The 14243-nt window shown below is 56.6% G+C and overlaps 1 protein-coding gene across 1 annotated transcript in view; it reads left to right on the top strand.

Annotated features, from left to right (window-relative positions):
* NCOR2 (nuclear receptor corepressor 2) overlaps positions 1–13748 on the top strand; it is a 224697-nt gene extending 210949 nt beyond the window's left edge. Inside the window, exons 33-47 of the mRNA XM_058816892.1 lie at positions 663–893; positions 1296–1541; positions 1669–1818; positions 2234–2368; positions 2479–2641; positions 3169–3602; positions 5048–5191; positions 5294–5436; positions 5762–5955; positions 7425–7571; positions 7877–8022; positions 9277–9330; positions 11236–11463; positions 13078–13257; positions 13376–13748. Coding sequence (XP_058672875.1) covers positions 663–893; positions 1296–1541; positions 1669–1818; positions 2234–2368; positions 2479–2641; positions 3169–3602; positions 5048–5191; positions 5294–5436; positions 5762–5955; positions 7425–7571; positions 7877–8022; positions 9277–9330; positions 11236–11463; positions 13078–13257; positions 13376–13551 — 2771 coding nt within the window. The 3' untranslated portion in view covers positions 13552–13748. The remainder of the gene's footprint in view (positions 1–662; positions 894–1295; positions 1542–1668; positions 1819–2233; positions 2369–2478; positions 2642–3168; positions 3603–5047; positions 5192–5293; positions 5437–5761; positions 5956–7424; positions 7572–7876; positions 8023–9276; positions 9331–11235; positions 11464–13077; positions 13258–13375) is intronic.
* Positions 13749–14243: the final 495 nt, after the last annotated feature.

Here is a 14243-nt window from a genome sequence, read left to right as displayed (position 1 = left end):
CTGCCCAAGTGATTCCCAGCAGGTGCCTGTTGAACCTGTTCTTCCCAGCACCCCACACCCACAGCTGACTCACAGCGCTGGGGTGGCTGCCAGGGACAGCTGGGGTTCAGTGCCCTTCCTGGGGGTGCTCACAGTGTTGAAGTGAGGGCACCTCACCTGCACCAGGGTAGCCAAAGGGAGACTTGGGCCAAGGCCGGTGAAGCCATTGGTGTTTCAGAAGTGTCCTCCCTGTCCCAGTTGAGGCCCACAGCACTCTTTTTTCCATAGGTGGGCAGGATAGCAGTGCTTGGGACACTGGGTGGGAGATGTTCACACTTCTCACTAACAGCAGCAGTGACCTCCTTGTGCTGAAGAGTGTGGCAGCAAGGCTGCACCACCATCAGCTTGTGCAGGCCAGGGTGAATGCACAGATTGCCCAGCATGGATGTGCTGGGGTGAAGGGATGATTTGGGAAAGGCCTCTCTCCCAAGGGGCAGCTGGGACTTGGCCCACCCTGACCTTGGTGGTGTAACAGGGCATGGCAGTGCAGGGAGGAGGGAAAGGCCCCTCAAGTTCAGGGTAGCTGCGATTGTCCCTGTGGGACCTGCTTGGCCAGAGGCATCCCTCAGGGACATGGCTTGGCCACAGTGCTCAGTCTGTGACTCATTTCCTTCTGCTCTCAGCAGGCAGCATCACTGCTGGGAAGCCGGTGTCCCAGGACAGAAAGATCACCCCCACATCGAGAGAGCTCAGCAACTCCAAGTCTCCGCATGCCCCCGTGCCCGACCACCACCACCCCATCTCCCCGTACGAGCACCTGCTCCGCGGCGTCAGCGGCGTCGATCTGTACCGAGGGCACATCCCGCTGCCCTTCGACCCCGCCGCCATCCCCAGGGGGATCCAGCTGGAAGCAGGTACCCTGGGGATTATGTGTAGGGCTATGAGGAGATGTTCTTGTGCGGAGGAGTTTTGGACTGATGTGATGTGGGATGGGAGGGTGCCTCGTTGTGTCATTATGAGCATGTATAGGGTGAATGAGGCGGTAAGTAGGATTGCAGCTCCTGTTAGGATAATTCTGAAGGCGGATCAGTTGAAAAGTGCGCCTACAATGGTTAGTTCTGCTATGAGGTTTGTTGTTGGAGGGAGGGCTGTGTTTGTTAGGTTAGCTAGGAGTCATCAGGTGGCTATGAGCAGTAGAAGGGGTTGACGGCCTCGTGTAAGTAGGAGCTGGGCTGGGGGCACAGTTTTTTATTTTCCTTATGCTCCAAAAGCTTGAGATCTCTGGGGTTTCACATCTGCACCCTTTTCTCTCCCAGCTGCTGCTTACTACCTGCCAAGGCATCTGGCTCCGAGCCCCACGTACCCACACCTGTACCCCCCGTACCTCATCCGAGGCTACCCGGACACGGCGGCCATGGAGAACCGCCAGACCATCATCAACGACTACATCACGTCGCAGCAGATGCACCACAACGCCGCAGCCACGGCCATGGCGCAGCGGGCGGACATGCTGCGCGGGCTGTCGCCCCGGGAGCCCTCCCTCGCCCTCAACTATGCAGCAGGTCCTCCAGCACGGCGCTGCCCAGGGGTTTGGGAGCAGCAGGGGAGAAGGAGGCTGGGTCAGGCTGGCACGGCCAAGCTTGCAGCAGCTTGGCGTTGTCCTGACAGTGCTCTCGCTTCTCTCTGCAGGCATCATCGACCTGTCTCAAGTGCCACACCTGCCCGTCCTCGTGCCCCCTACCCCTGGCACCTCTGCCACCACCATGGACCGCATCACCTACATCCCTGGACCCCCCCAAACCTTCGGCAGCCGGCACAGCAGCTCCCCGCTCTCCCCAGGTAATGCTGCAGGTTGCTTTTCCAGTGGGAAAATTATTGAGGAGGATGCTCATCATCAATCCAACACCATGGGCTCAGCATGCCAGGACAGACTGGGAGACCCCAAATTAATTCTCACTCAGGGACTGACTCCCTCTCTTCCTGCTTTTTGAGGGCTTCCTTGATTTTCCTCCTTCTTCCCCAAAGCAAACAGCTCTGTGGAAGGTCATACCCTGGAGACAGCACGAGGACAGCTGTTCCATGATTTGTCTGGGTTTTGTTGCGCTGGTTGCCCTCGTCTGTCCCGCTCCAGGTGACCTTGGATGGAGCCATTCCTTATCTACTCTGCATACACAGTGATGTGAAGAGCGGGCAGCATTCCCAGGGGGAATTGCTGTGTCTGCAGCCCTCTCACTGCCTTCTGGTTGGGTTTCAGGAGGGCCCACGCACATGACCAAACAGTCAGGATCGTCGGTGTCCGAACGGGAGCGGGAGCGGGAACGAGAGAGGGAGCGTGAAAAATCCATCCTAGCCTCCACCACAGTGGAGCATGCACCCATCTGGAGACCAGGTAGGCTGGGGAGGAGTCCACCCTCCACCCTGGGACCTGTGCTGGGTGGAAGGTAGGGTTAGGGCGGTTGGACAGAGAGCTGAAGAAGCTGTTCTTTGTGGTCTCCCCAGGTACAGAGCAGTCCAGCAGCCGTTCGTCCTCCCACTCTCACAGCCACCAGCACTCTCCCGTGTCACCCCGCACCCACGAGACCATCCAGCAGCGCCCCAGCGTGCTCCACAACACCGGCATGAAGATCATCTCCTCGGAGACCCCCACCCCTTCCGTCCTGCGGTACGTGCCCCCACCATGGTTTCCAGTGCTTGCCTGGATGCCTGCACCAGCACTTAATTAATGAGCACCTCTGAGAGGAAGGACTGGGAGTTGTTTTCTCTTCAGTCTCAGTGGGAGCAGGATTGGGGCTTTCAGGGAAGTTGTGGTGGGGAGAGGTACATTTTGGTGCCCCAATTCTTTTGCTTTTCCTGCTGCCAGGAGAAATGTAGGAGTGTGCCTGTGCCCAAATACAGGTGTTACTCCTCACGCTGAAGATCGCCTGGTGGTGGAGTTATCGAGGTCTCTGGGACCTGTCCATGAGTTTTGGGTTTTCCAGTCAATGCATTCAGCCCCAATACTCTGTGGCCAGTTACTTTGGTGGAGGCTCCATCCAGTCCCTCCTCACTGGCCCTGCATGGTCCAGCCATATGCTCAGGAGGCCTGGAAGGAGCTCAGCCAGGCAAAGCTGAACACTGGGGCTCTGCTAACAGCATTCCCTTTCTCCACGTGCTTCTCTCACCTTGGCCTTGCCTTCATTTTCCTTGCAGATCCTCCTCCACCACTACCACGTCACCGATCCGCTCCGCCGCCTTCCCCTCGGCCTCCAGCCTGCGCTCCTCGCTCGGCGCGGCCGACGGCTACGCAGCCCCCCTGGAGCCAGCCATGCTGCAGAAAGAGTCCTCGAGGGGGAGGGAAGCCAAGGCAGAGCGAGGCCAGACTGACAACAACGTCTACACCTCAAAGCTGCCCAGCGGGGCCAACCTGGAGCAGTCGCCTTCGCCCATCAAAGCCATGGAGTCGAGACCTTTGCCCGCCTCCGGAGCTGGCTCCTCTCATCACTATGGCAGAGGACAGGGGAAAAGCCAGCAGCACCACCACCCTCTGGACCAGCAGCACGCAGCCTCGGGCTCCGAGCAGCACAGTAGAGAAAAAAGTCAGAGCAAACGCTTCTCCGTGCAGGAGCAGGAGCTCCGAACACTCGGTAAGAGCACCACGACAGCGGCCAAGTTCATAGATGTGATTATCATGCCCCCAAATGTCTTGTGATAAGGACGAGCAAGAAAAAAGCTCACTGAGTGACCATCCCCCTAATGATGGTCAGAAATTGGAGGGCAGAGGTGAGAGACCTGTGGCCTGACACCCATTTTATTTCATTGCTTCTTATTTTCAGTTGCACATTTGGATATTGACTCCATCGGCTCCCCAAGTGTGCTTGTCCCTCTGCTCCTTGGCCATTATGTTATTCCAGACTTTTTTATTTTTGCGTGTTTTAAGGATCTTCCCTTCTTCCACCCTCTTTTAGCTTTTCCAGTTGCCAAGTCCTGTTTTGCAAATGTTGTCCAGTTCCTGGTATTGCTTTTTACAGACAATAGCCATTTGCTAATTTTGATTTCCCCATCCTTAGAAATTCCCAGGCAGTCTGTAAAGAACAGTTGTGGGTAATAAATCAAAGGAGCAAAGTGGAGAACTGGGATTGTGAGCGTGACAAGGCTGCTGGCCATCAGACAAGCACTTCCCTGCTCATGAGCTGCAGGGTCTCTGAGGGCTTTGTGGGTCTCAGCATGGATGGGATCCCTGTGCTCAGGGTGACCTCACTCAGGGTCCTGGTGCTGGATGCTGCCCTAGGTGGGCACTGTGGCTGTCCTGAGATCACTCAGCCCAGCCATGCTCAGCAGTTGTTTCCAGAGCAGACCACAAGAACCACCTAAGAGCAATCTTGTGTAAGAGAAAAGCACTAGGAGAAGTTATTCCAGCAGAAGGTGGAGGGAGTGGGATGGATTTGAAGGTCTGGGTCATTCTTCATGGGACCAGCCTTCAACCAGAACACTCATCCAGGCTCCCACTAGCATGCAGAAGCAACAAGCAGCGTGTGGGGGTTTGGTGGGACCTCATCTTCAAGTTGCAGCAGCTGCCTTGGCCATCAGCATGGGGAGTTCCTGTCCCATTCCTCTTCCTGTATCCCAAGGATGGAGAGGATGCAGCAGCATGGCTGGGAGAAGAGCTGCATCCCATCCCACCCTTCAGTCATGTCTGGTCCTGGCACCTTCTAGCAGTGTGTTCCAGGACTGTGGATGCACTTGGAGACCTCTTGTGCAGCCTCCTCCACTCTCTCTGGGCATTGCTGTCCCTCTGGGCATAGTGGGGGTTTCAGTGGGTGGAGAAAATGGGGAACAAACTGTGAACCTGCAGAGGTTGGGTTTGGTCCCTGGATCTCATGCTGTCACCAAGAGCTGCTGAGTGTCCAGTTCTGCAAGAATGAGATATCACCTCTTCACAGCAGCCATCACCACAGCTGGACACCGGAGGTGGCCCTGCCAGGTCTTCCTGAACTTTGCTGAACATGTGACTCTCCCCACAAGCAGTGGTACAACAGAGCTAGGGAAAATCTAAGTGAGCTCCTGGTTGTAACTCCCTCCATTTCCTCAGGCTTTCATGGAGGCTACAGCCCCGAGCGGATGGAGGCCGTGAGTCCGGTGAGCTCGCCCAGCCTGTCCCACGAGAAAGGGGCCAAGCTGCTGCAGGACACTGAGAAGGGGCACGGGGAGCATGACCTGAGGCAGAAGCAGCAAGGTGAGAACAGGGGCTGGCTGGCTGTGCCCCAGTGCTGGGATGGCATTTGGAGAAGGGGACACAGATGTCATCTCATTCCTGCTCTCTCCTTGGTGCCCCCAGGCTCGCTGAAGGCTTCGGCCCCCGAAGCCGCTCACCTGCAGCACCTGCGGCAGCCCGACGGCCCCCAGTGCCAGCCCCTGCAGTCCAGCCAGAGCATCAAGGGCATGAACCAGCGCGTGGTCACGCTGGCCCAGCACATCAGTGTAACTAACTACCCTCATCCACCCCATCCCCTTCCTGCTGGGGCTCCAGGGGGAGGGAGGAGCTCAGTGAAACATGTCTGGTGGGGATGGGATGGGCTGGGAGCGGCACTGGAGACCTCAGCTCCTCTAGCTGGGGGCTGGAGAGCAGGGAGCATCACCAGTGTTCGGCCCAGGTATTTGTGTCCCCAAGAAGCCCATCACAAAAGCTGTTGCAGACAGGAGGCAGAAGTTCCATATGCGGGGACAAATCAGCCTATTTCCCCCTGCTCACCCTCAAGACAAAAGTCAAAGCCAGCCCCATTTGTGACCGTGGTTTCTGCTGCAGGAGGTGATCACGCAGGACTACACGCGGCACCACCCGCAGCAGCTGAACTCGCACCTGCAGGCGCCGCTCTACTCGTTCCCCGGCGCCGCGTGCCCCGTGCTGGACCTGCGCCGCACGCCCAGCGAGGCCTTCCTGCAGCAGCAGGAGCACAGCACGGCCTCCCGCATCTCCCCGCAGGGAGAGGGGGGCAAAAGGTGAGCCCAGGGGCCAGCCCGGGCTGGCACGGGTGGGTGTGGGCCAGCCTGAGCTCACATGGGCCCAGGCGGCTCAGGGGAGGTCGGGTGGGTGTCCTTGGCTGCCTGGCACTGCGGTGAGGGGTTGCACCGTGTTGCAGATTGGAGTTGGCATTGCTCTCCCAAGCTTGGTGCTGTGGGGATTTCCTGCTTACGCAGCCCAGCCACTCTCTCATCTGGGCATCTTTCCCCTGGGGTGGTGCCTCTTGCCATCCCTGTTGTCCTAGAGGTGATCTTTAGACCCCCTTAGAATCCATGCATAATCCTCTTCCCAATCTGGCTGGTGTCACAGGATGGTTTAGGTGGAAATGGATCTCTTGAGATCACCCAGCTCAGCAGTGACCTCTTGCAGGTTACCCTGGTTGTGGCTGCTTGGGTTCAGAATATCTCCACTGTTGGAGACAGCACCTCTCTGGCCAACCTGTTCCCAGCATTTCAGCACTCTGACAGGAAAAAAGGGTTTCCTTGTGTTGGGATGGAATTTTATGTGTTTTGCTTGTGCCTGTTGCCTCCTGTCCTGTCCCTGTTCTCAGTCCCTGACCAGAGATTATTCCAAAAAACCTGAAGCAACATGTTTTCCATTGGTTCAAAATTAATTTTATCTTCATCTTTCAAAGTGAATTAGCAGTTTATTAGACACAGGTGCCCTGACAACTGGCATTGTTCATTTCAGGCACCACCTGTATTTGTTTTAATGTCACTTTCAAAACCCCTTGCTGCTACAAGGCAGGTCTGATTGCTGTTGTATGGAATTAAAAAATGAGTCTGTGTTCCCACCCAAACACCCACCCAGATGTATCCAGGAATGAGTGGTGCCTTGTCAGTAAATGGGATTGTTCTTCCTGGCTCAGCCTGGTCCTGGAGTTGGCTTTACAACACGAAGGAAAAAAGCCCAGCCCTGACCACCCAGTGATGAAAAAACTGGGGGAAAAAGAGAAACCACAGAAAGAACAAAGATGTAAATTCCCAGAACTGGCTGTGAGGAATTCCTCGCAGACTGGAGCGTGGCTGTCTCCCAGCCCTGGCCACGGGCAGGCATCAGGGGCCAGCAGCGATCCTCCCCAGGCTGCCCCAGCTCCAGGCAGCTCCTGCAGCCACCCAGCTCCTGTGTGGCCCTGAGGATGGGACATGCCAGGTTCTGCCTCTGCTGTGTTCACCAATAGAATCAAAAGCAGTGTCCCCAAAAGGTTACTGTCACAGCCCTCCACAGGGATCCATGTGTCCCCGCCACCAGCAGGTCCCTCCTGGGCGGCTCAGCTGTCCCACTTTGGGGGATCAGGCCCAGGGCTTGGCTCAGCCCAGCTCTCCCTGCCCAAACCCCGCTCTCCCTCTGGCCGTGCTGCAGGAATCCTTTCCCCTCCCATCCCCGAGGTGCTGCACGGGGACAGGGCTGTCACAGTGACCCCATGGCCTGTCCCCTTGCTGCCCAGGTCCCCGGAGCAGGCCAAGGCAGCAGCAGGGGGGTCGGAGAGCTGCATCGAGCCCGTGTCCCCACCCGACGGCGCGGGAGAGGCGGAGCACGCCAAGAGCGCCCCGTACCCCGTCCTGTTCCGCGAGGGAGAGCCCATGGACCAGAGGTACGGCCTGGGAACGGGCACTGGGGGCACCTGGGGAGGGGATGGCCCCACACATGGCCTGGCCAGGCTGCTTTCCTTGCTGCCCAAAGCTGTGCTCCATCCCAGGGGCTCTATTTGTCACAGCTTGTGGCTGTTCAATACCACGGGGTGCATTTATCATTGGGACAGGGAGAGAGGTTGGAGGTGCTGAGTATCCCAGGAGCTCCCAGCCTGATCCCGAGAGTCACACTGGGGGAAGAGGCTCTTTAGGTAGGACTTCGTGCAGGGGATGTTGCAGAGGTTTCCAATGGTCTTTTGCTCTGCAGGATGGGGTCCAAGTCCCCAGGAAACAACACTCAGCGTCCAGCTTTCTTCAGCAAGCTCACAGAAAGCAACTCTGCCATGGTGAAGTCCAAGAAGCAGGAGATCATCAAGAAGCTCAGCACGACCAACAAAAATGAGACGGACTACAGTAAGAACCTGTGGGGAATGCAGGACACTAGGGGAGGAAAAGCCTCGAGGACACATAAAGCACAGGAGATTTGGGAATGGGTGCTGCTGTGTTAAACGGTTGGGAGCTCCCAGACAGCTCTGTCTGCATTGAAGAGTCAGGCTCAATGGTCCTTGTGGGTCTCTTCCAACTCAGAATATTCTGTGATTTTGTGAACTACAAGTTTCAAATGTTTCCTAGAATGCTCTGTTCTGGTGCCAGCAGTGACTGTGTGTATCTGGGGGGGCAGTGGGAGACTTCCCAGCTCTGTCTCTGTGCTCTGAGGCTGTCCATCCCACCCACACCAGATAACCTCAGTAGGAAGGAAATAATGAGCTGAGCATGGAGGACACTTAAGAGCAATTGATATTTTAATGACTGGCAAGCCAAGCTGAATCCTTCCTCCTTGAGATGCATCTCCCCCCAACCTTACTTTAAGTCCTGCATCAATATTGGTGCGGCTCTGTAAAACTAACCAGGCTGGCTCAGATTAGAAATTCAGCCTGTTCGTTCATTAACCGCTAATAGAGTAGATAGGATCATAATTTAATTTAGCCCAGCATTATCCAGTCAATACTAATTCAATTTGAATCCATCTTACAACAGCTGCATCGGATAAGAGGGACCGAGCTGTCTGGTCTCCTGGATGATGTTACCATGAGCCAACGGTATTGTTATGCCCCTTTGGGGACGTGTGGCTGAACCCCCTGACCTTCCACACTTTCCCTTATCAAGGAAAAATATATAGAAATTGGATACGCCTCTTATTTGATGAGAATTTCTGTTATTCTAAGGAAAGCAATATCCAAGTCAAGCAGCTCAGCTAAGAGGGAAAATATTGATTTAACATTTCTTTTCCTCCTCCTTGCCCTCTCCACTGCCCAGACCTGCTTGATGGATAGGGGGCATTGAGCCTTTGAAAATCCCATGGGCAGGAGAGAGGGTTTGGCTCCATGGAGCTTGTAATCCCAAGGGCAGGAGGCAGGAAGGGAGGGAGGCCAGCACTGAGCACAAAGACATTGCCCTGGCTTTCAGGGCTCTGCTGTTTTGCCCTTTCCCTCCTGGTGAAGGTGCCCACTGTGGATCTCCCAAAGGCACTGGGGGAAGCTGGGCTGCTGTCCAGTGTGCTGTGATAGAGACATGGGAGTCTTGTCATGGCTGCCATGGCAGGTCCTCCCAGCCCCTAACCTGCACGTGCTGCTCCCCGTGCTGAAGAGCTTCTTTGTTTTTCTCCAGATGTGGGGCAGCCTGGGACAGAGATTTTCAACATGCCAGCGATTACTGGAGCAGGTAACTCCCCACATACCTGAACCTCATTTCCCACAGGGCTTACAGCTATGGAGAGCAGGAGGCTCAGTAGATTTAAGCATCTCTTTTGTTCTGTTTTCCCTTAAAACCAAGTGTAACAGTTGCTGGGATACAGAAACCTCGGGACACACCATAACTCCCTGCAGTTGGGTTGGAGAAAGGGCAGTGTAATTCCTTGGAAAACCTGGCAGAGTTTGAGGTTAAAGGTGAAGCAAGGGTTGGCCATCTGATACCATCAGAGGGTTAAAACATCTTAGCAAGGCGGACCTCACACCTGGAGAGAGCACCCTGCCCTTGGTGGGACCGTGTGGGTGGGTGGGAGGGCAGTGGGGTCTGTCACTGTGGGCTGAGCAGGATGCAGGAGCAAACTGGGGCAAGAGCAGCACCCGGTGCTGGGCAAAGTGGCAATGTTGAGGACCAAAAGGGAGCTGAGGGTTGCTGTGGCAGGAGGAGGTGTCTCCTGGGAGCTGGAGGAGTGCTCAGGCCCAGGACCAGCCCAGCGGGAATGACAGTGGGAAGCTGTCACCCTGTTGCCACCTGCAGCATGTCCGGGTGGACTCAAAAAGCAAATTGGGAGCAAATTCCCACTGAGGAATACTAATTGCTACTTAATTGATTAAGAATTAATGCTCTCCTGCAGCAGGAATGCCTTCAGGTTGTTAGTTTTAAGTAGGAGAACAGCAGGTTTCCCACAGCCAAGGGCAGGAGATGCTGTGGGCAGGGGTTTGGTGCTGTGGGAGGGTCAGTGGTATAGGACTGCTTGCCTGGGGAAATGAGTTGGGGAGAAGAAGTGAGCTGGCATCAGCTGCTGGGGTGAGCAGGTGCAGCCAGGTAGGACCTGAGGGTCCTGGCAGACAAGATCTGAGGGTCAGTTTAGGCTAGAGGGGACCAGCAAAGACCCTGCCTGTTCTTACAGCAAGACAAGCGTTCAGACAATGGGAACCTGGGATGTGTCCCTTTCCAAGCAGAGGGGCAGGGATCCCAAACAAACTCCCCAGGATGGGCTCAGCTGGGGGCCTGGCAGTTCCGTGTCTGTATTTTGCCCTTGCTTGTTCCCTGTGAGTGCCACCCGGGAGTGGCGGTGGCGCGGCCGAGCCTCTGGTCCCTGTGCGGTGCTGCTCCATAACTGCATGGCTTGAGACTCACCCACACCTCGCCTCTGCATCCTGTCCCGCTGGGCCCCAGGGACCCCCGCCTGGGGAGAGAGGGGGGCAGGGGGCTTGCAGAGAGCTCCAGGAGGGACAGCAGGACGCTCCCCTCTCCCCATGTAGCCTGACCCACACCGGCAGCTCTGGGGGCTGCCTGCACCCTGTCACCACCCCAGGGCCAAATCCAGGCACGTCTTTCTCATCAAGTGTTTTTGTGGGGTACTCCTTCTTCCTTCCCCGATTTTCTTTATGGGAACCCACCCCAGCCTCCAAATTCCTGGCACACTGACTTCTGTTATGTGTGCATAGGGACCCCCCCATCCAAATGACTTTCCTCCTGTGTCCCCATGCCGAGCCTGGCTGGGTTGGGAGCATAGCCCCTGCTCCTTGGAGATGCTCCCTGGGGCTCAGTGACAAACCCTTGTCCCCTGGCCCTGGGGAACCTTCCCAAAGCCCAGATCCCAGAGTGAGTCCCATCCATCCCACGCCAGCCCCCGCCGAGCCCCGGGGCGGGATGGAGATGGAGCGGGAGGAGGAGGAGGAGGAGGACGGGTGCATCGCAGTGCTTTAAAGAACAAGATGACAAAGTTTGTTGCTTTGCGAGAATGTGCTGACTGTTTGTTTCTTCCCTTCTCCCTTGTCTCCTTTCTCCCCCTTTCCCCATCCCCCCCATCTTTCTTCTCATTTGGCTCCCCCCCATCTCCCGACCCCTCTCTCCTCCCTCTCCCGTATCTCCCAGGGCTAATCAGTTGTAGGAGCCAGTCGGTCCAAGAGAATTCCAGTACCAACATGGGGTTGGAGGCAATAATTAGGAAAGCCCTAATGGGTAAATATGACGAGCAGTGGGAAGAGCGCTCACCTCTCAGTGCCAATGCTTTTAACTCTCTGAATGCCAGTGCAAGCCTGCCCGCTGCTATGCCCATAACTCCTGCTGATGGACGAAACGAGGACGTGCGCTCCTTGCCAGGTCTGCAGCCCTCTCCACCTTCACTCTCTCTGTGTTATTAATTCTCAGCCCTTTTATCTCCCCATTTACAGGGGGATTTATTCCTCCCCTCCCCATTTTTGTTCATTTTGGTTTTCTTCTCTCCCCTCCCTGCCCCAGCTTTGAGCTTTGTGGATCTGCTGATTAATCCTGTTTGATGTTAATTTAATAGTCTCCAAAGGTGCTGTTGCTTTCTCTAAACCACTGACTTGCTCCTTTCCCTATTTGTTGGTTTTTAATATCTCCTTTTCCTATATTTTTTTACACAATGGAGAAGTTTATGGGGGTGGAACTCCCCCACACCCAAAAAATCAAAAAGGCATAAACTTAAATAGCAAGCCCCAACTGTCTTTAAACCCTGAGTGGGATCACTGCTGCCAGAAGAGGGGAAGGTGCTGAGAAGGGCTGGTGTGAAGGACACAGAGGAGGGTAGCATTTTCCCCACTCCAGTCTCTGGGAGTGTCAGGGCAGAATCCAACCTGGGATGAGGATATGGGATCTGGGAGTGCCCTGGAGCAAGAGGGAGATTGTAAGGGAGCTAAAAGTGATGCCTGGGGGATGATAAGAGAGGAGAGCTGGGGGTGAGCTGCCCCATAGGCCCTGGTGGGGCTTGCAGAGCCCCATGGCAGGGTCTGCTCAGCTTTGGGGAGACTTGAGCAGAGATGAGAGGGTGGCTGCACAAATCCCCACTTAAGAAAGGGAGGGAGGAGAGGGAGCAGGGATGGATGGTGGAAGCATTTGCCCCCCACACACAAGGGCCTCATGCAAATGCCCTGTCCCATGACACCACTGCCAGGGATCACCCTTGGGAATCCAGGCACAGAGACCCTGGCTCAGGAGTAGATCCTGGGTGCACACGTGCACCAGCTCACCCCTCTCTGGGTCACCTAACACCAGGCACTCTAAAGCTTTTTGCAGAAAAGCTTTTCTGACTCCTGCATGAAACCAGCAGCTTCTTCCAGCTGTGCCTCCCCATGCCTGGTGGATGGCAGGGTGGGATGCAGGGCCCATCCATCCCTCCCCCTTGGGAGGGATGCTCCCCCAAGGGAGCTGAGCTCACCTGCCCCACAGAGCCTCTTCTGGCTTCAAACCTTTTAAAAACCAAACATCCCCAGGGATTCTGCTGTAAAGAGGGATGAAAGACCATCCTGGCCACACAGACCATGAGAATGGGGAGTGTGCTCAGGGCTCTGGCACCCCACAGCTCCGAGGGTTCTGTGTGTGGGGGGCAGCACACGGAGCCGTTTGTGAGCCGTGATTGTGGGCTGAGCCATGAGCCAGCTTGGGAGCAGATCCTGCAGGGAAACGGCCAAAGCCACACGGCCTCTCCTGCCCCACGTCCCTCCATGGGACAGTTGGTGGCATCAACCCCCAAAGTGGAGCAGCCCAGGAGGGAGCAGAGCCCTCCTCCATCCTCCCCACCGCCATTCCCCGCCATGCTGCCGTCGGCAGCATGCTCATGGGGCGAGCTTTCCTCCTGCCACGAGCCATTTTTGCAAAGCTCCTGAAAGGGAAGCGCTGGGAACCCGCAGCCCCTCCCCAAGCCCCGAGCGCTGTCACGAGGAGCCGGGTGACAGCGGGTGCCTCTCTTTGCAGGAGGAGGGGGGAAGCCAAAGATCGCTGCCAGACCCAACAGCCGCAAGGCCAAGTCTCCGGCGCCGGGTCTGTCCGCGGGCGAGCGGCCGCCCTCGGTGTCCTCGGTGCACTCGGAGGGCGACTGCAACCGCAGGACTCCGCTCACCAACCGCGTCTGGGAGGACAGGCCGTCGTCCGCAGGTAGGGCAGGAGGGGACGGTCCCCAAAGCGGCCGTGCCACCCTGGCAGGGCCCTGGGGAGGCTGCAGGGACGGGGACACGGCCGCGCCGGTGCTGACTCTGCTGCCTCCTCCGTGCAGGTTCGACGCCGTTCCCCTACAACCCGCTGACCATGCGGCTCCCCAGCGGGGTGGTGACGGCAGCGCCCAGCGCCCCGCTGCCACAGGGCACCCCCGGCAGCCAGCACCACGCCTGGGATGAGGAGCCCAAGCCCCTGCTCTGCTCCCAGTACGAAACCCTTTCGGACAGTGAATGAGAGGAGCCAGGGGCAGGGAGACGGCGACCAAACCCGGGGCACGGGGAGCGAGCGGGACACCCGGGGCGAGCGCCCACCACCCCGGCCCCGCCGGCTCTCACGAGCGAAGATGCAGGAGCAGAGCTGTTTCATTTTTCCCTTTTCCTTTTTTCTCTTTTTTTTTCTTTTAATCCCTTCTCTCCCAACCAGCCAAATTGGTGGGGATGATGGTTGGTTTATTTTTTTTCTTCTTTTTTTTTTTTTTTTTTTTTTTTTAATTTTGTTTGGGTTATTTTTTTTTTTCTTTCTCAACATCTGGAAATTTCTGCATCCTCTTCGGTCTGATAAAGAAAAGAAAAAAGCCTTAACGAGACAAAACCCAAGGAACCCATCTTCGATCTTGGCAGCCGTGCTGGGCGGTGACCCCGTGCTCCAGAGGGACCGTGAGCGGCCGTGTGTCCGTCCCGGCGCCGTGTGTCCGTCCCGGGCCGCTGGGACGCTCTGCCGGCCCCGTCCCACGAGGGCTGCGGGATGTTCTGCGGAGCTGGCAGCGGGCAGGGGATGCTCCCCCGCACCCGGCCATGGGGATGTGCCTCAGAATTGCAAAACCTCGAGCGGGTTAAAGAGAAGATTTAAAAAACCACAAACGAACGGTTGAGAAGTGAAACAGGACAGAGCGCCCCGGGTCGGTTCCCCGGCTGATCCCAGGGCTG

This window comes from Ammospiza caudacuta, chromosome 18 (assembly GCF_027887145.1).
Source record: "Ammospiza caudacuta isolate bAmmCau1 chromosome 18, bAmmCau1.pri, whole genome shotgun sequence".
NCBI classification, from domain to species: Eukaryota; Metazoa; Chordata; class Aves; order Passeriformes; family Passerellidae; genus Ammospiza; species Ammospiza caudacuta.
This window is presented reverse-complemented; position numbering and strand designations above follow the sequence as displayed.